Genomic DNA, 25,380 nt, shown 5'->3' with positions numbered 1-25,380 from the left:
GATGGCAAATTTAGACAATAGAGTAGTCCTCTTATTCCGCGTCATAGAGAGTATTGTAGACTGTAACAAATCCAGTTAATTGAAAACGTTGAATGTGTGAAGAAATCACGGAAAAATGCATTTGATATGGGAATTTTTAAATATGACATGATAATTCTGAGGACATTGTATTTTCAAAGAGCTCATTTAAATTTGTCGGCTACCAATCGGCGACTTTGTTGGCTTATTACCAAACAGCTTGTTTGAGGATAGGTAAAAGAAAGCCGCTTTCAAATTCTTCACGTTCTGCGTAGAAAACCTCTCTTGTCTCCATTCTTCTCCAGAGTTTTCGCTAATTTTATGTCGTTCTACTGGAGTCCGTCAGAAAGCAACTATTGCGGCAAACGACTTGCCATACTAATTCCGTCACTAGCTAGCTTGCGTGAGAGGCAAGGTCATGAAATGAGTTTTACGAGTTACTGATGGAATCTCAGCAGCCCATTTTAAACTTCAACTGCGACTTTCGCCGCAGAGTGGTTGACACCGGAAATTCTATCAGCTGCGCTAACGGTTCTGGATCCTTGAAATGCTTCAGCTTATTTAAACCATTTTTGTGCAATTAAAAATACTGCTTACATTACATCAGCTGTTTTTTTGTCCACTGGTTTCTCCAAAAGAATTTTCTGGCCATCAATTAAGCCTAAACGCAACAAGTCAGTTACACTACAAGCAGTGAGGCTAGTATGTGCGTAAGTGGTTAAGGCGCGCACAGAGGGAAACGTTGAAACTTCTGAGGACCAACATCTAGGCCACGAACTGACTGCTTTTATCATTCCAAAACAGTCCTTCTAGGAACAACATAACTTCAATAAATCAATGCTACCCAGACACATAGAAGGATCGTCAGAAATCAACTTCCGCGGGAAACTGCTTCATCGTTTTGCCAGTACAACGTTTCGCGGAAGAACTCAAAAGGACATGCACGGGCGGAGGCGAAGATCTTTTTAACAGGAGCACCCCAAAGCTGTTTTACTCTAAGTTAAGAGAACTATAGTTTTTTTGTATTTTTGCAAAAACCAGGCCTGCTCAAACGATAAATTCCTTCAACTGAATGTCGCGATAAAGTCAATGAGTGAGCCTCTGGTGTTTTGCCTCGTTCCAGTTGTCCACCAAGTGACTCATACCAGAGTATTGGAGATCTGGTTTTATTTGTGAAGTGACTGTAATGCTCAACCATAGGGGGCCTTTGAAAAAAATCGCCAACTCACATTATTTTCTGCAGTGACAAAATTATGCTGTGGTAGATAGAGATCAGCACGGACCAAGGCGTAGCATAACGCCGTCCTAATGGGGTACTTTTGCCGAAGCTAAGATCAAAGCCATTATGGTAAATTATGTCTGCTTAGTCCAACGACTAAATGTGCAAATTTTGAAATTGTAACTTGTTCAGAAAACTGGCCCCTCATAGTTTGTGTGGTGGGGAAAAGGTGTTATTTGTTTATGTGACGATTTGTGGAGAAGGCTGTTCTCAAACTGCCGTCCCACACCATCACTCAGGTTATTAGGCTTTTTGCGTACTCCCAAATGAGCAAAAAGTGTTGTTTACCTGGTAAAACACTACAGATTTTGTATGCTCACCAGGGGATGCTACCTTCATTTAACTTTCTGGCATTGATTTGACGACAAAGACGGTATTAAAACAATAACACTGTCGGCGTTTTTCTTCGTTCCAGAATAATAATGACACTTATTAAATCCACTCTATTAGAGTGCAACGAAAGTCGCACAGAGGTGATCGTTGGTAAGCTCGCAGTATACCCAAACTCAAATTAACAAATTAGTCTTTGACATGAATGGCATAATTACACGAAGCTCATTAGCGCGCAGCATACTCTCATGCCTGCATTCCAACTGATGACGCTCAGATCAAACCACAATGTCTTCAGATCAGTAATTTTTGACGATGTAGATTAGACGGAAAAGAAACACAACGAAGTTCCTGGAGTAAAAATGTGGATGACATCTGATGTTGTTGTGCCTAGATTCAAAGCATGCGTCGTTAGTCTTTGAACGCCGCATGCGACGCCAATTTCACTGATGCTTCCCATGGGTTGGCGCTGAGCGGCTCTCGTCTTTGAACGGGAGAAAATGATAGTGATGGTGCATTAATAATAGTGCGAATAGTGGTAAATTATACAGAGTGCGTATAAATAACTTGAACTTGTCATAGAAGAAAGTGCACACAAGTTTTCTGAAAACTCTTCTACTGCCCACGATCAGTTTCACCCTTCTTGGGGCTCATCAGTTAGGCACAGTTCACGAGTTTTCGTCAACCTTATGATCTACTTGAACCCAAATCGGACTGTTTTCGAGAAATACACGTAGTTGGGCTGAGCGAAGCTAGGGATTGCAGTTGTACGAAATCAAGTATAACTCGTGGATTATTGTGGGTCCGTGGATCAAAGAAACCTAGGTAAGGTAGGTTTTGTTGCGCATCTTTTGCAGTCACGATAATAGGTCGCAGAAGATGAGATAGAAGGCCATCTCTGATAAATGATTTCACTTGGAAGCAGCATCCTGTGGCGTTTTGTACCTTTATTTTACTTCCATTATAACACTACGTATTTCACCGATTGTTTGCCACACACTCCTGGTAAACTAACTTATTGGGTAGCCAGACCACTACCATAAAGAGACATAAAGAGACCTTGCAATTTTGGATTCCTACCCATGCCACCTCAGGTGTGATAAACTCTTCTCCAATAAGGTTTACTGTTTACGTCACTTTCCCTTTTCCCATTAAACACAAACCCCACCAGTCACGCCTTTATTCTGACTGTAATGCTATGATCATGCCCGACGGTATGCTACCCACTAGTTGGGAATAAATATTATTATTATTATTATTATCCCTTCAAAGTTGTGGGACACAGCATGGCTATTATGCAAAATCACATGCTTCTGAGGTATTCCACCCATCTTCTCCTAAGGAAACTCAATCTTGGGCGTTGCGGGCGGGGATATAGCAGTCGAATTCGGTGCACTTGCATTTACGCCCCCAGGGTAGTTAGATAATCCACGTAGCTCTGATTGGATGGGCGGATCTAGTGGTTAGATGTGACTCAAACTGGTCAAGAGAATCAGGATTCTATGTACACAGTGTTTGTACGACTGCGTATACTTGTTTGGTTGAACTATCTGCACGGACGAACAATAGGAAATTCGGTAAGTCTGATCAGCACCGAGACAAGTTAGACTGATCTCATAAGATATTGACAACTGGGTATTTGATAGGTGATATACAGAGAGCTGCTGAATTTGCCAGTCATTAAAGTCCATGCGCTCTCTGTCTACCAACTCTCAGGACCACGATACGAAAACAAAAAGCATACAACCGCAGGTTGAGAACAGAACTCTCACGTCCTTGGGTAGAGCAGGCACCACAAAAAATAAAGCTTGTGTTTGAAGTGATCCGCCGGTACCGGGCAGCACAAAATTTTTTAATGTTGAAAGTGCCCAATCTGTGGGCATCGTGGTTTGCAACGAATGAGGATGAATTAATTCATTTAGAACGCTTTTGTAACAAGGTTTAACCGGTTCTTTTGGTTCACTACTACGTAGCATAATACACCCTATGACTTGAAGTTACTAGTCTCTCTTATGGGTGACCACGGACGGGTGGTCGAGAGAGTATAACGCATAAAGACCTTATCATACTTTAATTCCAAAGAATCGTGTTTCATTTAGAAACGCAAATGGATGGAGTTCCATATATTTGTGTTACCCATATACGTCACTTTTGCCTATAACAATGAAAGATATAGTTTTTCTGCAGAGGTGTTTCCATAGTCTCGTTGGACAAAACAGTATGCAATATGCTTAGTCGTCCGTTAAAATGAACGATGACGTCCCAAAATTTGTCGCGCATTGCCGAAACGAAATACTGCAAATAAAGCGTGGCATCGGGAGAGAATCTCAATGAAGCGGGGGACCGCGGTCGACACATTGTGGGAATGAAGTAATCTTCCAGCCCTGAAACCCCGTGTTTATTGGTCCAGCACTGTACTTGGATCGGCTTATTCCCATCAGCTAACCCCTATTACGAGCAGATGTATTCTCCTTGAATTTTTGGAAAACTTGACGATGAAATTCTAAGAAAGGCACACTTTCAAGATGCTCTCATGTTGCTGAAGAGTACACCTTCTCACTAAAGTCCTCACGTGTTGCGTCCCACATTGTCTTACGGCGTCGTTATTCTTGTCCTTCGAAGATCCTCACGTTTTTGGTCAGTTCACAGAATTCAGTAAACAATGTACTCCACCCGTTTACTTTCCCGTCAATGAAGTTGACTTGTTTCATTTCTAAATTTATTTGTGGATTTGGGCCACTTTACAGTAGAATTTGGTGAATTAGTCTTGTGGCGTCCACAATGAGCCCCCCTAGGTAGTAATTGTATCCACGTAACGCACAATTAGACTTATGCGTCCAAACAAAACACAGTTGTTGAATCACTGGGTCATAGGCCCATAATGGAGACGCACACACAATCCACATGAGCTAATGACGCTGAATTGCAGGTGGAAGCAAACGAGACTTCCGGTACGCATAGAATGGATGGAGGCATGGACTTTTATTCCGTGTCGTTTGCAAACCTTTCCAATTTCGCCAGAAAAGTGCAGCCGTATGCCGGATAAAAGACGTTTCGACAGTGCTTTCTTCCTGTACAGAAGGTGGACCCATCAACGGGCTTACTTGGGAGAAGAATTGCGGGCGCTACCACACTGTCCGCCTGCAGCTGGCGGACAGCATCTGGTAATGTATTAACATTGCCAGTGTTAACATTACGCTAAAATGGAAGACGTGTTGGCACGTTGAATAATACTTGCGGAATGCTCCAAAAGCGCAAGCCTATAAACTCAACCAACTTCAGGAAGTAATCCATTCTGTGCACCCCTTCGCTGTGTGGCCGAATCAGGATTGTATTATTAATAGGCGATTCCAGATGGTGCTCTAACGTAAAATTTTATGACATACTATTACCAAGGATGTTGGAAAATGTGCACACAAATGAGCCCAATATGCGCAAAAACATTTGCTGGTGCGAAAGCGGGTAGCAAGCTCTTTTCAAGGACGTTCGAATAACTCCCAATCATTGGGTCCGCAATCGATCCTTTTATGCACACGGGAACAACGAACGGTTTCTGCAATAATTGAGAAGAAACCTTTTACAAAGTGCACCTCTGTGAGGAAGTGGGCACAAGATTTGCCATCATATTACCGGGAAGGTCGAGGTTACCTCCCCTGAGGATTATCCAATAGAAGTTTGGCCGCGAATTCTCACCGCGCGCAATGCTTTAAAAGACAAGCACGACGATTGTGCGGTAAACCCACATTCAGGTTCACATAATACTCTCCTCAATACTCTTCTACCCAGCACCGTAGAAACCAAGACCATTATACCTCCTTTCAGCTAACTTACGAGTCTGTTCCTGACCGCTACCTCTTACAATCTGAGTTTACAATCCTTTAGCTACCTCGCGTGTTGGGCAATGCCCTTGTTCAACAATCAAAAGCCCGACTAGATGGGTTTTGAAATTTAAAAATGCTTGGCTTTGAATACCTACCTATGACATTTTGATGACAATGCGACTTTTTTTGTAGGAGGCAGACAAATTTTGTCGTCCACCGAAACAACTTAGACCCTTCTGGCCCTGACAGAACGTGGCGACCTGAACTGTCCTTGAAAGGCCGTATTAGTTGAACTTTCCATGGCGGGAATATGAAATATTTTTGCTTTAACGTGACTCAGTATCCCGGGTTACGTCATTTGTCCTGGATTTAATGCCCGTCATTTTTAAATGGAGAACAGACTGGCCAGTGACATACTGGCCTCAGCTCTGCGGGATATGGATGAGATTATTCGTGGTACGTCACTCCATATTGTTAAAAGTGAACGTTAGCAGCTAGCGAAAATACAAGTCCTGACGCTAATGTTATAAGAACATATGCAGCACATATGAACGGGGTTCACAACGGTAAAACAAACTTAGGACTGGAGGACTCATTCTATAATGACCTTCGTGGCAACAGAAAACTGTCCTCCAGTGACGTGAACGCAAAAATCAAACCAATAATAAGAACGTCAAATTCCGAGGCTCAAATTCAGGGGTTGTTATATGCACTGGATTCATCAGTAGAAAACCTCGGGGCTGCCGAAGGAAAAAATCTCATCCTTCCCCCGAACACACGGAACTTCTTACGCCGTTTCATACAGGACGGTAGTGAGCATTCATCTACGCGCGACGCATCTTGTAATACAACAGTAAGTATGCAATAAATGCAACAGCTTTTTACACTGTGTAATAATGAAACTTTGAAAGAGTTTCTTGTTTAGTTTATTTCGCAAATGACTCTTTAAGACCTGTTGTCATTATTCAATGCAACTTTGTAGTGTTTAACAATATTTGAAGATTGACGGAACAGTTTAGTCTTCCACTAATTTATCTAGCATATGAGCAGACTGCATGGAGATACTATGTGACTGTTTATGTTCAACTTCATTTGATTGAGATCAGGACCCCTGTTGTTCGCATTTGAATAGTTATCCACACTAATAGGGAAATATATCCAGTAGGATCAACAGTTACACCCGAGGACGAGGTGACGACTTGGTGTTGCGCTAGAAAACTGGCAGTCTGGGTGGATCCATTGGTTGTTGTTCACGTGGCTACTGATCTGTCTACCGGAATTAGTAACTGATTTGCAAACGATTCGTCACAATACAGAGAGGCGTCATCAGTTCGCAGTTAGATGGGATATGACAACATCTCTGGCACATTAGTTGCAATGCATATGGAGAAGCAAAATCAATAGAAGATTTGTTGTAACTTTTTCTTGGTCACTTTATGAAGAGTCATTGAATGTCAGCTATGCCTAACTAGGGGACTCATATATCATCAGGGATGGCCTCTGAGACGGATAAAGCCGAAAATAAATAAGGTTACTTCGAATCTAAGTGTATCCGAGAGTGTACGCATTCTTCTGTACGTGTTTTCCAGTGTAGCAACAAGTGTGATATTCTAATGTTTCTGTGTGGCCAGTTGGTATACCTTCGGAAGATATTTTCTTCACAAGATTATAAAGCAAGCTTAGATACTCAAGCCCACAGCCGGCCTGGGCCCTCTAAACACTGAACAAGGTCGCGAACTAGTGCCAATAAAATGGACTTATCTTTCGTTGCTGTCAGGATGGTTTAGCGACGGGTTATTCATTTTTTAACCTATCCACTTACATTTAGAGGTATTGTACGTTTCTATCACCGATGTCGAAATGTAAAGTTACAACACTGCTAGCTACCTGCATACGCTGGAATTTCGTTTAGAATCCTATTTTGGAGTTTGCTTATTTTGCAGTGAAGCACCTGATAGGGCTCTCTTCCAGCCCAATAGATTATTTTCAGGGTTCACCAATTTTCAAACGCATAGATTTATCGTTGAGCGGCGGAAAGTGATAATCAATAGCCTTAAACATTCGAATGTCCAGCAGATCAAATGGCACTACATTACTTTCATTCTCAATTGTTACGCCGCTTCACACTATAAGGAGCTGAGAGCATACCACACAAAATCCACTGGTACGCTACTTGTCTGACTTTTAGGAGTGTTTTGAAATGCGTCATCAAAATCAGCTGATCTGGTGTCATTAAAATGACATATCTATTACTTTTGTCTGTCGCTTCCTGATTGTATTGGTTTTAGGTGTTTTGGTTGCACAAAATGCCAAAATGTGCTGCGTCGTAAGAAGTTCGCCTTATTTGTACACCTGTCGCAACCTTGTACGCAAACTCCATGTCTCTGCAAGTTGAGCTATTGACATGAAAGCCAAGAATTGGATCCTAAAAAGCTATTTTGCACAAAAAGTCTTGGGTTTTAGGTAACTACGAATCCCCCTATTTACTCCTAATGTCTTATCTAATTTATTTTGCACCTGAAGCTTTAGAGGCTCTATCTTTACCATAAAGAAGAACAAATACATTCTTCTTGCATAGCAGCATTCAATATCTGAAGTGAATTAGCTTGCTAAACAGACTTTTCTTGCTTGTGCCCAATCTTTCCGAAAACCAACTATATCTTGTATTAGTATGATGCGTTCAGAATCTGACCATCAAGAGAAATCGTTGAACGGTGCAGATGAACCCCAATTAGTTACAATTTGTTCAGCAATATAGAAGGCTTATTTTTTGTTCTTTGAGGCAAACGTACAAACCTTCACACGTCCAGACTGCATTCGATTATCTCGACTAGCTCATGCTTTTACACGCAAAGCTCCAAAAGTTAGCACTGTTCGCGTGCACATACATGCGGGCGCATGCAGATGTCCAGAAAGAATGAATGATTTCTAAATGTTTGCGTAGTTTTGTTACTGAAGTATCTCCTAACTACCTTATGGCGTTTAAATTTTTCCCAAAGAGTACTTCGTCAACATGATTTAAGCAGAAGGACATTTCTCATTTGTGGGAAAAGTAGAATGTAAAACCTCTACAGTAAAGGCAAAAAGACGTCATACAGTTCTTTGGCGTGTTTTTCGCTAACAAATTGCAAATCCATGCTTGAACACGCCTCGACGAATTTGAAGTTTAACAGTCAAGGATGAGAAATGTTGCACTATCTCGATAGTTGCATTAACCCTGAATGTAATGTGGCAGACAAAGTTAGGGAACGAACATTGAGGGTCAGGAATGCAATTGCTAGTTAGTTACACCTGTATACTAAAAAAGAGTTTTGGGGAGTCTTGAAAAGTCAGCGTACTGGGCTAAACGGCAGTTGCTACTGTTCGATTGCCAATATACTTGATCGTTTTTGGTGAGGAGATGAGACGCCTCCAAATCCTTGCTTAAATGCATCTCAGAACTATAACTGGGCTCTGTGGAAACCGTAAAATACCCAATGAGGCAATCAAGGATTGAGACGTTGGTAAGCAAGTGGCTTCACTATAAGAAGGCGTTTAAAACTGCAAGCTAAGCAAGATAGGTTATGTGTTATGCATCTCGGGTTGCTGTCCACCAAAATGAGCGCTGTTCTATCTCCAAAACTGAGTGATGGAAACCTGAAGGTAGCAAAAGTCTAAAACGGCAGAAGAAACGAATTGGATTGCAAAACTTTAGATGCCGTTATTGCTGATTGTCTTTCGGAATGATATCTACGTGGCTTTCCCTCGCCAGTTGGCTGGGTACACCCAACGAAATGGCGGCTAAACGGTCTTACTGGCATGTTTGCTGTTGGCCTCTATCTTGAGTTTGTTTTTTGAGTTGTAGATATACTCCTAGTTTAAGTTTCTTCTGTGGTCCTAATTTTTTTCCTTTACAATACAAAGCCTCGTTCGAAAAAACTGACATGGTTTTGCAACAGCAAAGCACAATTTTTTCTTCTACTTTTGCTATTGATGGTAATAACTATGCTGTACTCCTGGAATATTTCGCAATCCTATGGTTCTACATGATAACGTTTGTGGTGTAAGCTTTATCTTAAGTTTTGTTAAGAGTAACAAACTGGATTCTCGTTGACAAGATTATTTTACTAAAATAAACTATTACAGATAGCGGAAGAATGTGTGCACATTATTTTAATACTTAAGTTTACTTCATGACGACTAGCAGCTTCCTTAATAGCCACAGCCTTTCAGTCTCTTGGATAAAAATCTACCGTGCATCTAGCAGGTAAACAAACTGTCATAGCGGGTAATTCAATGGTTTTGGGTAATACATTGTTTTAAATCTGGCGTGCTTGCCCAGAGACCAAACAGTGCTTGCCAATTTGTTTTTCGTGCGTAGGCTATGAGTCGCTTACTTTAGGCATGAGATTTTTACACAAAGAAACTAACTTTACTAATTAACCTGACCCCTGTATTAACAAACTTGCAATTAGTTGATAATATGTTGACCAGACATTGACGACTGTCATGCGTTTGAAACTGCAGTTTCTTCCAAAACACGTACACGAACTTAGACCACGTTGTGGTACAAGCTCCTTGCAGCCCTTCTTTTTAAAGGTTCGAAAAATGCTTAGCAACTTAGCATCTGCCGTTCTTATGGAAAATCAAGCACATTGATGCACTTGGGTCTATGATGGTTTGAAAGCGTCCAACAGACCGGACACAGCCTGTCCATTGGATCATTAGACTAGTTCTTTCAGTGTTTCGCAACGGTGCAATATAACCCAGTTAAATGCTTGTCCCAATAATACCGAACACAAAGGAGGATTTTCGCTGCAAGAAATACGACGACCTGTTACGGTCATGTCGTTAGTCGTAATGCGTGGCAAGCTAGAAGCTTGTTACATTTTTATGGTCCAAGTATCATCGTACAGAAGTCAGCTACAGCAAGATAGATAAAATCAGAGCATTTGTAATCTTTCAACAGCGATTCCAATATCAAAGTGAAGTTGTTACTTTGACCACAAACGTTTGATGCACCTAGGAAAAACTATTTCATGGCAAAACTGTTTACGGAGCTCCATATTTTTCTTGGGAAAGAATAATAACCACATGGTGAGATTTGAAGAGCCGAATAGCATTGAAAACTCACATATTACGACCGACGAAAAAAGTCCATGAAATGGTATAAGCTTTCGCCACTGGTGACAGACGTTACATCTCATCTAATAGACATTTAAAGAATCCAACAGCTGATAGAGCTGATGGAGATACGTTTTAAAAGTTAATGGTCCATCTTACAAAAGAGCCATCAGTAGGCAAAATACTTTGGAGGCGACTCTGATTTGCCTTTTGCTTCAACAATGCTAATAATGTCACCGGCTTGTGTCAAATGAAATGTTGGCGGAGTATTCCTATCCGGGGCACAAAAATGTACTTTTGATAATCAATGTCTAGCACATTGCCACAGGTGCCATCCTGCAAAGTATCTACAAAACCTAAATACAAGAAAGCCAAGAATATCAAACAGGGTCCCTTATGGGTTACCAACCACATTATCACCCTCTTTTAATATTAATGCACATCCAAACAACAAGCAATCATTATCTGTCGAATGTAGCTTTTGATTAAACAAATCATTGTTTTCTCTCTCGTCGTTATGAATAAGAGCTTCTTTGAAGTCTACGTTTCATCAGTCTGCCTATGTATATGCGTGTATGTATTCTCCAAATCTCAGCTCCATTTTAAATGTAGTCACATAGATACTTGCCTCTACTTGTAATCTATTTCCGACAAAACAGCTAGTGACGTAAAAGAACCGTTCAAATTGTTTGTGACCTTAGGAGTATGAATTCTTCTCACAGATTTCTCTGAATCGTACTAGGTCATTGCGTTTATTGGTTTGGAATTTTGTCATCTTTAACATCGTGGATAGCCTGGCATGCGTGTTCAAAATGGATGCCTCTCTGCCACAAATCCATGATAAGTTTATAGTTGTACGTGCGCTTGGATACTGCAATGGTACCCACACCTGGACATGAAGACTACAAGGGTCCTAAAATAAAGCCTTTGGCTGAAAAGTCTGACCGCAACGCTTTGGTGTTTGGCTGGAAAGGCAGAAACATTGCCATTTTGCGGAATAGGTCGCCACATATGTTCGAGCCTCCAGCCCTAAGGATCAAGAGAATGTGTTCGTTACACCCCTAACCATTGACCGACATGGTATGGGAGACTCTGCGAGTAACGTGCGATCACCCTTCAGTATAGCTCAATAGGTCGCCGAGGTACATAAACCGTCACACCACGGTAAGGTCTAGTATCTTCGTGAAGGGCTTGAAGTTTATCATGGGAAACTGTCCGTTAAAGATTTGCCTTACTGAAATACAGATTTTGAGATACGTTTTTCACATTTAAAGTTCAAAGTTCGACTCTATGACTGAACCAATATAACTCTTGGTTAAGGTAAGATGGGTAGACCATCAAAAAGATTTGCTAAATCTGCCTATCTGGGTACCCGTGGAGCTTGTGTTGGATAAACGCTAAGGAAATGGGTTGAGGCATCATACAGACTATTTCACCTCATCTTGGTTATATACGAAAGCAGCGGCGTTATCGGCACTGATGATTTACTGCTATAAAATCACAAAGCTTCTCTTAGTGTATCCAAAGCAGTCAAGTAAAGCACAATGAAGAAGATGAGAAAGAAAATGACTCTAATCTACCGCAAATCCCCTGAGATGCATAAAACACTTGAGTAGACAATCGAGCAGAAAATGACCGCCAACATGTCATTAAAAACGGCTATGCGATAAAGTTTACTAAAAACAAAGCAACTGCAGGGCGGGTAGACCACGCCAACAACGATCTAATTTCCATTCCCAAACAAAACCTTCTAACAAGTGGCATACCGTCCATTTGGCAAATGAACTGTTTCAAAGAAGGTGAGGAGGACAACAATTGTCTCAGTAGACCATGATGTGGTAGACACAAGACATGGAACGAAAGTCGGCAGCACTAAGTATTTTCAGCGACTAAAGGGAACCAACATCCGCTTTCTAATTGCATCTTTACGGGATTGTTGAACCCATTCAGTATCAGAAAAACCTATGGAACGTCCGCAGTCAAAAACTTAGAGATATCTCAGGTGGTTCACCAGCATGGGCGGCGTCTTACGACCGCGTAACACTGTTCGTGATGCCGTATAGTTAGCAGCATTTTGAGACTCATAGATATTCTCATCTGTTGCGATTGGTTATGCAAACTTGCAAAATTATTGCCATACAATCAGATTTGTATACTGGCCCTTCCATATCTTTACAGTCAATACAATTGGTAAGGTGTGCAAACCTCTCCACGACCTCTAACGTCTCCTCGAATTACGGGCAACATAATCATCTACCGTAAATTTTGAGGCTTTACAATGCTCTCCTCGGGTGCAAGGTAAATGGTAGGATATGGTAGTTGGTATACTCAGCGGGACTTTTGCTCTATATTTCCCTTTGAAAATTAGGATGGTAGCACCTGCTAACTACAAACTACTACATATTATCTGAACGCTTTATTATTTCATTTCTTAAGAAGTTGAACGAATCGGAGCGATATTCCTGTCGGACACCGAATCCTGCAAGCGAACTTTTGGAAGAGGCACCTTGCATTTGCACAGATGGAAATATATACTTACTGGCTTCTGGAGTGTCTCTTTTTGAGCTAACATGGTTGAAATAACTGAAATAAAACCGAATATAATTAATTTTAATCTAAGGAAGGCAGAGACACTGAGCCATCCGTGCACAAAGAGATGTTCTGAAACTCAAGGCTTGTGGAAATTGGATCCATGTGGTGCTAATAGGCCTCTATGAGAAGTAAAAAGTAACAGACGCCAGGGAACCTAATATTGTAGGGATTTTTTCTTCTACGTATGCACCTGTACCGTCGGCGTAGGACGGTGCAGTGCATCCAGTAATGGTATATCTGTGTGGAACTCTGCCGCCACGCACAAAGTGACGAAGAAAACAGTTAACATCGACTATCTATGTTTACTCGGCTGGTTGTATTTGTGGTGTTAATACGACGCTCCCAAGATGTAGTGACGCTGGATATCTGAAAAATATTTCAGTAGGTGCTCGACTGATAGTCTGACACAGCCACATCGATTGCTTTGTCTCCTGATATCTTACGCATACCGTTTATCCTTCTGAACTAATCAGCAGTGGATAAAAAATTTACTGCACACGAGCAGACCCATCAGTTGCCAAAAGCTTTGGGAAACTAATTCATTTTTTTGCCAGGCTGGGAGGCTTAGAATGCACTCAAGCGTTTGTCCACGACTTTACCTACATGGCTAAATCACTGGACATGTGGAGCCGTTTCATCAGCTAATCATTTTTATTTATCAAATCTGTTCTAGTTGTGTCTTTGATATTTTGCTGCCGCTTATAACCTGCACTTTTCTTTGTTGTGGACAGTAGCAATAAGAAACACCGTTCTAACCCAGCTGGTACAGGGACAGTTTCCCAAGTCCTTGCGAAAAAAATGGATTTTTGTGCCGTTTCATAAAGTGTTTGTCTCTTTATCGTAAAACGGCTCTATTCAAGCCATCTGAGAGCCACAAGGTACGAAGCCTGTTTTCAACACCTGTGTGAACAGTGCGACACATGGGGGCAGCTCATAACGTTGCCTGACAGTGGTAGATGAGGACGGTTTGGATGTGCAGTTTTGTTATGCCCATAATTTATTATTTTCACGAAACGATATTCATTAAAAGCTGAGTTGATGAACTTGTCTTGATCGTTCAATAAGAAAAGAAAGCAAAGTGAATTGCCTGCAGATAGTTTCTTTTAAAGAGGTAACCAATATCATTAAATATTGTTTAAAGACCGGTTTGGACAGAAAGCTTGACAAAAGATGTACCCGTAAGCCTGTGTTAGTACTCGGTGTTACGTGAAATCAAACCAGTCTGATAATCCTCATGACTACGTTACATTTGTTTCTTGGTGCATAAACTACTGTCAATATCCGCTATCAAAATGATAATAGACCCTCGTCATCCACTGACTCATCGTCTCAAGTTATAAACTAGTCACCCTGGTCCACAAATGGATGTGAAAAACTGGCGTATCGAAAAGATGGACGTATATAATATTTAAGATATTCAAAGAACATTCTAAAAATATATGGAACAGTAAAAATAGACCCGTAAAAACTCTGGATACATATTTTGGGTGTATCTTCCCGGGTATGTATTATAGAGAGTATGATTAAAAATTCGAGAATTCAACAAGAAAAATAGCGAAGGTAAGAAAATAACCCCTCGACTCAATCAGAAGAACAACAACAGCTTAGGCAGCAGTATCCGTCCCAACACTTCCACTGTTCGCCTTTACTAGCAGCTACCAGTAAGAGTTAAAACAATCACCTTGTAGAGTCTGGATATTTAGTGCTGTGTAATCAGCACAACAATCCTGTCTGTATAATTACCTTGCGACAACCAGTATCTAGATGATCACTTACTACTAGAAGGATCATAAGTTCCCCACAACCTTTATTCCAGCTTATTATCTGAGAGAATTTTGAAGAGGTAGTAAACAAAATTAATGCAAGATAGCCACGAGCTTTTAAGAATTTACCACGACCACCACAAGGCCACATTAGTTTGCAAATGAGTGTGTTTCGCTACTTTACAAAAGAGCTATTTGGTATCAGTCGAGGCCAGTCTCCCTACCTGCCCTACAGCCATAAAGTTTCCTGTATAAAACACGCAAATCTGTACCCACGTGGATGGTTTACATGCTTGCCATGAGGTGACCACATCACCAGCGGTTTGTTATTCGACCAGCTTGGTGTAGACTTAGTGCGACCCCGTCACATCAGTTGGCTTATGTCCCCAAATTTTTGGCTTCAATGTACACAAATGCAAGTTTTGTATGAACATGAATTTATCAGGTTATTTTCAGGTTACCATATCACTTTGCATCAATCTACTCGAACTTTTTCGTCTGGACTACCAAAGAGAAACTATGTTTTAAACACAACCTATTCACTTGCTTCATCAAGCATGAAATCCAATTGGCTGATCCTGTAAGTTTATTTCGGTACTTGTGCGCAGGACAGTCTGATGGGCACACAACGGGTAGAAAATGATAAACTCGTTAATCTAACAGTAGAGTTTGAAACACCCCTACCTTGAAGGATCATTTTTCTGGTACAGGTGAACAAAAGGACTGGAACAATAAGTGCTTCGCCACTGAACTAGCTCTTTGTTTTTCGTCCGACCTAATCACATAACGTGCCTAGGCCACAGAAGGCCATCGACTATAACTCCATGCATCATAATTCTCCTTTTATATAGTATCAGAAGTAACCCAATCCAGTAGGAACAGCTACACAATACACTTATCAACTATAAACTTCTATTCTTGCATCCATAAGTTCTGACTCGCCTACTTGGCTCTGTGTTTTACCTGCTGCCAAGTCAATTAAGGAAACGTAATGGTGTTTCCGTTTCAAACCTCGAATTATTCATAAGCCGCACCTATTCCCAAAGTTCACATTGATGGATTTGTTTTATACTCGCGGTACCTCTCCTCTTTTTAAACGCCCTCCTCAACGAGTTTACACCTACACCCTGAAATTTTGGTGCCCTATCCAAAGACGTTGATTGGAAGGTTGAGCGTATGCTGGTTTCCTCTAGAAATGCCGATGACAACAAAGAACTGTTCCACTTACTACTAGAAGGATCATAAGTTCCCCACAACCTTTATTCCAGCTTATTATCTGAGAGAATTTTGAAGAGGTAGTAAACAAAATTAATGCAAGATAGCCACGAGCTTTCAAGAATTTACCACGACCACCACAGGACCACATTAGTTTGCAAATGAGTGTGTTTCGCTACTTTGATGGCTGTGCCATCCACCGCTACGCACCACTACGCTCCCCAATAACACACTGATGATGTCAACTCGATTGGTGATGAAACGTTTGCAAATAACTGTTCTACAAAAAAACCCACAAGGATTCGCATGCTAGTTATCAAATGAACCAAAGCGTCCTCCAATCCGACGACAAAGCCCATGTGTGCACTAATCGCGTGCTAATTTATAATGGTCTTATGGCACCACCGTTTGACTGCGTGAGCTTACCACAAGCCAAACTCTTCAGGGACAGTGATCGATGGATTCAAAAGACCTAGTAGAATCTCACACTCAATCACTACGCAACTTCATATTTCAGGAGTTTTTCTGCGTACGAACCAAAAATTCGGTTAACAGCATCCTCGAGGGATAATCTGAACGTTTCAAGTCGAACAATGGTACAATTGAGGAAAAACCGATGGCTCATGTGAAATTTCTTCTACCATATCTATCCAAATCTCTCTAGAACATGTAGTCCATCGTCACATGAATACAAATGGGAAATGAGCCTCGGGCAATTTCCCGACAATCCGTGTGTGTTATTTACAACGGAATAACGATTTCGTCGAAATCAAAGTATCGTTTCTTGTGCGGATTTGTGTAGAAATTGCCTGACCAGTTATCGCGAATTTGAAGAAAATGCAGAATGGAGGACTATAATATGATACGTTCTTGAAACCGCTGCCACATCCCCAACTCTACTTGCCGGTTTTTTTTATAAAATTAAGATTGAAATGTTGTACATCTCTAACTTTGTTCTACTTAGCACACACAAAACTAAATTCCTGGCTTATCAGTGAGCTTTCCGGTAGGAGTCACAGCTAGATATGATATCTTGTGAGGTCCCCGGGGATAAGAATGGACAGCCGACCATCAGTTAATGGTTACTATAAACCAGAGATTTTAGCTTTATCATCCATTGACACCAAATTATTTTTCAGTTGTGTTCACCGCAGCATAGGGGCGAATTGATAGCCAACTAAGAAATAATAATGTTGTTGGAAATTTCGGAGAATTCTCCCACCTGCTGTGCCCCAAAGGGCAAAAACCGGCAATCGACTGTCCAAAGATTTTACCCAATTTGTTGAGATGGATGCTTCGCCTTCCCCAAATGTGTTGCTATTCTGGCTGTAGTGACGCAGGCAAGGAAAATGTCAGCACGCCTTATCACAAAGTATGTTAAAACATTATTGGAACTATTTTCTGGGTGTCGAACGCATCCTTCCTCTGTCCCAGTTTCCGACAGAACACTGTATGATAATTTTAGCCTGCGTGTTACTAAGTAAAAACTGTTGTAGAAAGTTGGCCAGAAGTTTGTGAGTTTCGTACGTCTGTCAATTCCGTCAACCACGAGTTTTTTTCGGTCTGTACATAAGTAGCCAGGGCGCCGTAGGTCAAGTTTCTAGCTAGTCAAGTCAATTTCGCTTGTTGGGAAGTAAAATAAGCAGAGTGGTGTCATTAAAGCTCATTTTAGTCCACAGACATATCACAGGTAAAACGAAATATTGGGGTACCACTGATCAGTTTCCGGCAAAGTCGACCCGAATAATGGTTGACGGGCACTACTCAGTGTGGTTCAGCCCAGTCAGGTAAGTAACCTATGGACAATAGCATTTACATGGTACCAAATGTTAGTGATGTTTAGGTCATCAACCTAACAAGATTTTTTATCCCCCTTCCTCTCGGGCCAATTTTAACCCCAAGCCTTGAAATGGCTGTTTTGGTAAATATGTGTTAAGCATACGGGTATTAAGGTTGTTTTTCTGCAGCTGTTCCCGTTAGAAATGTCCCGTACGACCAACACAAGGTGGTCTATTCTGTGAAAAGCTACTTATATGGGAACGTTATGCTGCCAAAATGCGTTCCAAGGTCCCGGTCAAACGTGGTTTTTTTGATAAGTGGTAATACCAACGAGAAGAGTTCTGTGTGAGTGACTTTCATCTCAACCGGATTTGCCGGCTAAAACTGAGCATAATCAGGTATGTGGAACCAGTATTCAAGGAGCCGAGTTTTATACCGTGTGCAAGCCACTGGTTTTGATATTCATCTCAGAGACTAAGTTCAGTGGGTAGACGTGCAGGAGCCTACTACGGGACATCGGTTGGCCTGAATTTAATGGCTAAACAATGAACACTGGGGTCATTTACCTATTAAGCAGTAAGTTATCTTCACTCCAGAAGTTATAACTGTTTGTATATATATGTATCAGCTCCTCAGGGCCCAGCGAGTCACTAGGGTGTCGTCACTAGAAATACAAACAGTAAACTTGCAAACTCAGCAGAACTTCTGGAGTGCTGTAAGGCAGACTGTCTAAATCCTACCTAGGCCTCCGTGACACACGGGTGTGCACAACAAAAGCAATAGAACTGACCTGGTGACACACGGTTTCGGTCAGCGGACATGTCGGTCTAATCTAGGCAGTGCTACAGGCAAAGGACCAGTGGCTCGACTGGAACACTGAAAAGGAGTCCACCACCGGGCCAAGTCAAGGAGCATAAATCCCACGAACTTGAAGCGAGAAGAGATCAGGGCTAGTGCGCACACAAGCGTGGATTAATGGAAGGTAGTCACGAGGCTAAGGACTGCAAAGTTCAAAATAATGCCTGTCACTTCCTACACAGGCCGGTGAACCATCTACCACCCCCAGGCAGCTATTCATTAGTGCAGGTCAGTTCAAGTTAGCACCGCACTGCACCGCTTCACAACACAAAAATGAAGCTGATGATTCCACCTCGATAGGTAGGAAAATGTTTGCAGGCAAATTGCTCAGCTCACCTAAAAATCAGCGGCCAGTCTTGTTTACCCATTGTACTCAACTTGACTGCAAACGTCATAAACAGGGAGCTCAGATGATCTGAAAGGTTATCTTACTCAAGTTCTAGAGATTAACACATATTTCGTCGGAGAATCTTTTCTCCCATCGTATGGTGTATGTAAAGAAAAAGGATGGAAGATCCATAGATATTCTGCAGGCCAAACCAGGCAGTCGGTCAGTGGGGCCCATGTATCAAAGCTAGTGCCTGCTGAGTTTTGCGTTTGTTCAAGGAACTGGACTGATTCCATAAGAACTAACTGCTTATGCCAACCCTTCAATGTGCGGTTATATCCTTCCCGCTCTCCCAGTTTACCGTGCGTGAAATTTTGCCAAACATAAAGCCCGCCCCGTTGGTACGTGGTCTGTAGATGATAAGCTGGAGTGAAATGAACGCCCCTGTTAGATAGTAGGAAGCAATGATTCAGTGACTTTCTCTGTATTCAAGTAGATCAGTATCAGAAATATGCAGCAGTGGAAAGGTCCATCTGATGGGTAAAGGGAAGCACGTCTGCTCCTTTGAAAAATTAAGACATCCTAACGGCGACTACCCATTGGACGCTGCTTGTTAAGTTTACTAAGGCGACACGAAATCCTCTGCCAAAGCCTCTGACTGCTAGCTATCGGTGAATTTTCACCGTAGATCTTGAGAGATTTGGTTTCTTCATTTTTGTGAAAACAAACTGGGTGAATACGCCCTTCCAGCACCAAAATGACGGATACTTCTAGCATTGAGCAAATAATTAAGCAGTTGCACAATTTCTACAAAAAGGACTTCTTTGAATTGTAATCACTCTTCTAGACAGTTCAAACAGCTGTTATCCACAACCTACGTTGTGATCTATTTGGAAGATGGGTTGGCTTCTCAGTCTCCANGTAGTGTTTCGTCTTCGGACGCCGGAAGACATATCGAGATGCCGGTGGGGATGCACACCTTTCGAAATTTCCCGGCCCTGACCTTAATTCTGAAGTCTTTCCTGAGGGAGGTATATTTTTATAAATACTACTTGCATTGGGGTTTTTAAGTTGAGCTAGGGAGATAATAACTGAAACAGAATGAAAAAGAGAGACAGTATGGAGGCCCCTAGTGTGCAAAGCTACTAAATCTTGCGGTCAGCCCAAAAATGCCCTCTTTACAGAAGAATTTCATACTTCTGTTGACCTAAGTCAGTATTGCGATTGGCTGGTTAGAACAAGATTCTTTACACACTGTGCTCTTCTCCCTCCGGAGCCACAAATTTCACCACTTACTTGTATTGATTCTGCCTAATCTCTTTCCTACAAGGAAGTGTCTTTACCTGTGTCAAGGTCTGTCTTGTCTGATGACTTGGAATTTAGCATTTTAATCCAACGTTCTAACAACTTCCATCAACTCATATAATTTACAATATGCCTAATGGACAATAAGTCCTGAGCAACATAATTAAATGAAAAGTATTCATGTGGATAACTGGCGCATATGGAAGTATACGCACATCTGTAAACTATTGGAAATATACTGGTCAGCAGGTATTTCTATTTATTGCTGGAAACCTCATACAGTTTGCATGCTCGAATAGAGTCCTCTACTGGATATCCAGGATAGAAACTGATCAAAGCCTCCCACTGATCAGGCTAGAGTAATTTCCCCTATCACTGGTGTTATAATGATTATTAGGTGGTAGGTTTATCAATTCACTGACTAGAGTCCAGTATTTTAGCATCAACTTTGGCTCCAGGAAAACAGAAATGTGCCATATTAATTGCGGGCGGCATACTGAGTAGCGTGGGGTTGATTACGATCTCCAGCGTCAAAGAACCAGGCGAAGATTACATTTTCCTTAAAAAAAACATGCAATCCAAACGACTACAATGCTAAAAGACTAGATAATCGGGCTCACCGAATTGTCAGGTAACAAGTTAACATTGGAGTTCAAACTTTATTCAGCCCAAAGGAAAGTACGATTCGTACGAACCTTCCATCTGTGAAGTAATTACTCTAGAAGCCCGTCAACATGTGACCAGATGACGTACATTCTGCGATTCAGGGATCAGTAATATTGTATCCTTGCTCGAATCAGTCATATTGCTGATCTGCCACTCGTGTCCGAGCGCTTTATTTGAGAACCTTCAGGCTGGAGACCACAGATTCGCACCTTCCTAAAAATTGAAAATTTGGGGGTGTGCACTGTCGATGATTTCAAAAAATAATGAAACATCTTTACAATTCCTCTAGGTTTTGCAACGTAGATTTACTTCAGTTGCAGGATGAAGCCCTTATTAAAACTCCTTTGATTGTTGGACTGACTAGTCCCTTTACCTATGCGTTTATTTATGCCACAATCCTGCGTATGTAGACTCCTAAGTCCAATCATGATAGATTATACGGAGCCCCATAACGTCACGCTTGCAACATAGCTGTCAGCGGGTGCAGTCCCAGTGCCACCAGAAGCGAATGGCTTCAGTGATAATGGGCGGCAAATGCCACGTGACTGAAGATACAGCAAGATCTAGTGTCATAGAGGGGTTGGCGAAACTATCATACAGAACTTTCACAAACCATACATCCCGTTTGGTTGGTGATTAGTTTTGAGAAACTGACTGTTTCAAAGATATTCCTCTTGCAAATAAGGAAGTTTTTCCTGTTATATATATATATTACTCTGCTTTGTTATGTATATATATATATATACTCTGCTTCGTATATTGAACCACACCATCGGAGATAAAGGATTTTTCGTTATTGACACACTACTTGGACCAGACTCCCAGTTGTGTTCTTTGTCACCCGCAAAGAGGGGAACGAGCCGCGGTAATTAAAGATAATCTGTTGACTGCATGCTTAAATGACCGGCAAAGGCACACTGATTGCATCGGAAAATGGTACAGTCCTCCTAATTGCACCTTTGAAACAGTGAGTGAAGGTTCTGGCCAAGTCGCCCCATCATAGATGACCTTTAGGCTACAGAATTCGATTTTCATTCCTATTTCAGGCCAAAGTCTAGTTGCAATTAGTATAGAATTCACTGCAAAACCTCCCATAGCAACATGGGCATTATAGCGTATGACCTCATCCGGACACTTTCAACCTGATTAACCCGGGTACTGGTGACTAAGTTCGGTGGACTGTTGCTTCTAGTGCTTGACATTTTGTGAATAGGGAAGCTTATTTTTATTCCTGGGTTTTAGCTAGTGGGAAACACGGCTATGATGAAAGTGTTTCTGCTACAGGTTCTTTTTGTCGATAGCGTCTTCCTATAGCAGGTGCTACTGTGATGACAGTCTGGTTGGAGCAATATGTGAAGATAATGGTTTAGGTGCTATCTGAGAATAACAGTTGTCTAGGTTTAAGCTAAAAACATTGTGAAAGCAAGACGTCCACGACAAACGCGAAGCCGTCACCATCCAAACAAACAGTATAATGGCTGTCGAGCTGCCAGAGGGTGACGCTGGACGAGGAACGTAATTCATACAGACTTCAACTTTTTGCAGACTTTGAGGGTATTCGCACTATGACATCATGATATAATATATATATAGTATAATATATGTATATATAATACAATAATATAATGATAATACAAGTGTATCACATTATAATATTATATAAAAAGAAGAGAAAATACTAGAATTTTTACGTCCTAATTTTTGCTCAGTAAACATGCTTCGGTATCTTAAGACCGACCTTTGCTTAAATTGGCTGTGAATAGGGCCTCTAAATTCAGTCCGGATAGAAACGATGTAGAATTCATTTGCAGCAAACAACGGGTGCGGTATAGCCCGATTCACCATCTGGAATAAGTCTAGTTCCTTATGGGTGCCACATTCGATCCCACGGTTGACTGTAACTGGGACATCCAGAAAGAAGATCAGCTGGCTACGGCGCATCGCACTTGTTACCTGTTTCATTCAAAAACGCCCGTAAAGTCAATTGAGACGTTACCTTCCATGAATAAATGGTAGAAACATTTCGTTCAAGAACTACTCAGTAGTCGCTTGCGCGGCTATAACCTCCATACCGGACAACCTCAGACTCAAGTGAATTGATGAATTCTACTCAGATGACAAAAATGAATGTCAGTCCTGACAGGTTGCTGGTGGTCTTCTGGAGTACTCTTCTTACCACAAGACCAGATCTCCATGTGATGTCAGAGCTACCCACGCTCCTTTTGGGAGTAATTTGACATATGGATGGCTTAGCCCCGAGATATTCCCGGGTGATTGGACCAGACTCCCAGTTGTGTTCTTTGTCACCCGCAAAGAGGGGAACGAGCCGCGGTAATTAAAGATAATCTGTTGACTGCATGCTTAAATGACCGGCAAAGGCACACTGATTGCATCGGAAAATGGTACAGTCCTCCTAATTGCACCTTTGAAACAGTGAGTGAAGGTTCTGGCCAAGTCGCCCCATCATAGATGACCTTTAGGCTACAGAATTCGATTTTCATTCCTATTTCAGGCCAAAGTCTAGTTGCAATTAGTATAGAATTCACTGCAAAACCTCCCATAGCAACATGGGCATTATAGCGTATGACCTCATCCGGACACTTTCAACCTGATTAACCCGGGTACTGGTGACTAAGTTCGGTGGACTGTTGCTTCTAGTGCTTGACATTTTGTGAATAGGGAAGCTTATTTTTATTCCTGGGTTTTAGCTAGTGGGAAACACGGCTATGATGAAAGTGTTTCTGCTACAGGTTCTTTTTGTCGATAGCGTCTTCCTATAGCAGGTGCTACTGTGATGACAGTCTGGTTGGAGCAATATGTGAAGATAATGGTTTAGGTGCTATCTGAGAATAACAGTTGTCTAGGTTTAAGCTAAAAACATTGTGAAAGCAAGACGTCCACGACAAACGCGAAGCCGTCACCATCCAAACAAACAGTATAATGGCTGTCGAGCTGCCAGAGGGTGACGCTGGACGAGGAACGTAATTCATACAGACTTCAACTTTTTGCAGACTTTGAGGGTATTCGCACTATGACATCATGATATAATATATATATATATATAGTATAATATATGTATATATAATACAATAATATAATGATAATACAAGTGTATCACATTATAATATTATATAAAAAGAAGAGAAAATACTAGAATTTTTACGTCCTAATTTTTGCTCAGTAAACATGCTTCGGTATCTTAAGACCGACCTTTGCTTAAATTGGCTGTGAATAGGGCCTCTAAATTCAGTCCGGATAGAAACGATGTAGAATTCATTTGCAGCAAACAACGGGTGCGGTATAGCCCGATTCACCATCTGGAATAAGTCTAGTTCCTTATGGGTGCCACATTCGATCCCACGGTTGACTGTAACTGGGACATCCAGAAAGAAGATCAGCTGGCTACGGCGCATCGCACTTGTTACCTGTTTCATTCAAAAACGCCCGTAAAGTCAATTGAGACGTTACCTTCCATGAATAAATGGTAGAAACATTTCGTTCAAGAACTACTCAGTAGTCGCTTGCGCGGCTATAACCTCCATACCGGACAACCTCAGACTCAAGTGAATTGATGAATTCTACTCAGATGACAAAAATGAATGTCAGTCCTGACAGGTTGCTGGTGGTCTTCTGGAGTACTCTTCTTACCACAAGACCAGATCTCCATGTGATGTCAGAGCTACCCACGCTCCTTTTGGGAGTAATTTGACATATGGATGGCTTAGCCCCGAGATATTCCCGGGTGATCGGTTGTGTTACCAAGATTTCGTTAGCGTGGTAGAAGGTCTTTATCACCTAACGACCAGAAAGTGCTTGAGGAAATACCAAAAAAATCTACCGATAAGGTTAAGCGTACCTTGGGGCTAGTTAGGAGACAGTATTCGGGCTGATTCTGAATTTGCACATAATACGGAGGAATCGACAAGTACCCACAACAGCGTTTAGATTTGTAAATCACGAAAGATCGTGCAGTACTTTGCAGTGGTTGCAGTTACATTGTTGCCCTCACGAGTGGCTCTCTTAGGGTAGAATCTTAAGAATAATTAACAGAATGGCCCTGATTGAGATGAGAGGCTTAAATAGATAGAATGATCGATTCAGTCTGCTTACTAAACATCAGGAAGCTTTCTTTGGCTGGGTAGACTCTCAATAGAAAATATAACCCTCCTGAGGCACTTTTTTTTAGATTTAGTGTCACCTCCTAAATGGATCTGGAACATTTATTAGCTTGTCTGGAATTGGAACAGGTTTAGCTATCTGGTAGCTGTGGAGGGACATCACTGAGTTCACCTACAATTTGGTTAGCTCTACATTCTAGATTGG

The 25,380-nt window shown here is 41.5% G+C and overlaps 2 protein-coding genes across 2 annotated transcripts in view; one reads left to right on the top strand and one right to left on the bottom strand.

The window, feature by feature from the left end:
* T265_00174 (hypothetical protein) overlaps nt 1-25,380 on the bottom strand; it is a gene marked incomplete at both ends in the record, with an annotated part of 176,981 nt that overhangs the window by 15,714 nt on the left and 135,887 nt on the right. The window lies entirely within an intron of this gene.
* The window catches only part of T265_00175 (hypothetical protein), a gene marked incomplete at both ends in the record, with an annotated part of 136,945 nt that continues 117,402 nt past the window's right edge, over nt 5,838-25,380 (top strand). The window contains 2 exons of the mRNA XM_009163883.1: nt 5,838-5,904; nt 5,943-6,301. Of these exons, the coding sequence (XP_009162147.1) occupies nt 5,838-5,904; nt 5,943-6,301 (426 nt within the window). The remainder of the gene's footprint in view (nt 5,905-5,942; nt 6,302-25,380) is intronic.

Source organism: Opisthorchis viverrini, assembly GCF_000715545.1.
Source record: "Opisthorchis viverrini unplaced genomic scaffold opera_v5_2, whole genome shotgun sequence".
Taxonomy (NCBI): domain Eukaryota; kingdom Metazoa; phylum Platyhelminthes; class Trematoda; order Opisthorchiida; family Opisthorchiidae; genus Opisthorchis; species Opisthorchis viverrini.
Note: the sequence above shows the minus strand (reverse complement) of the source record. Positions and strands in the feature narration are given on the sequence as shown.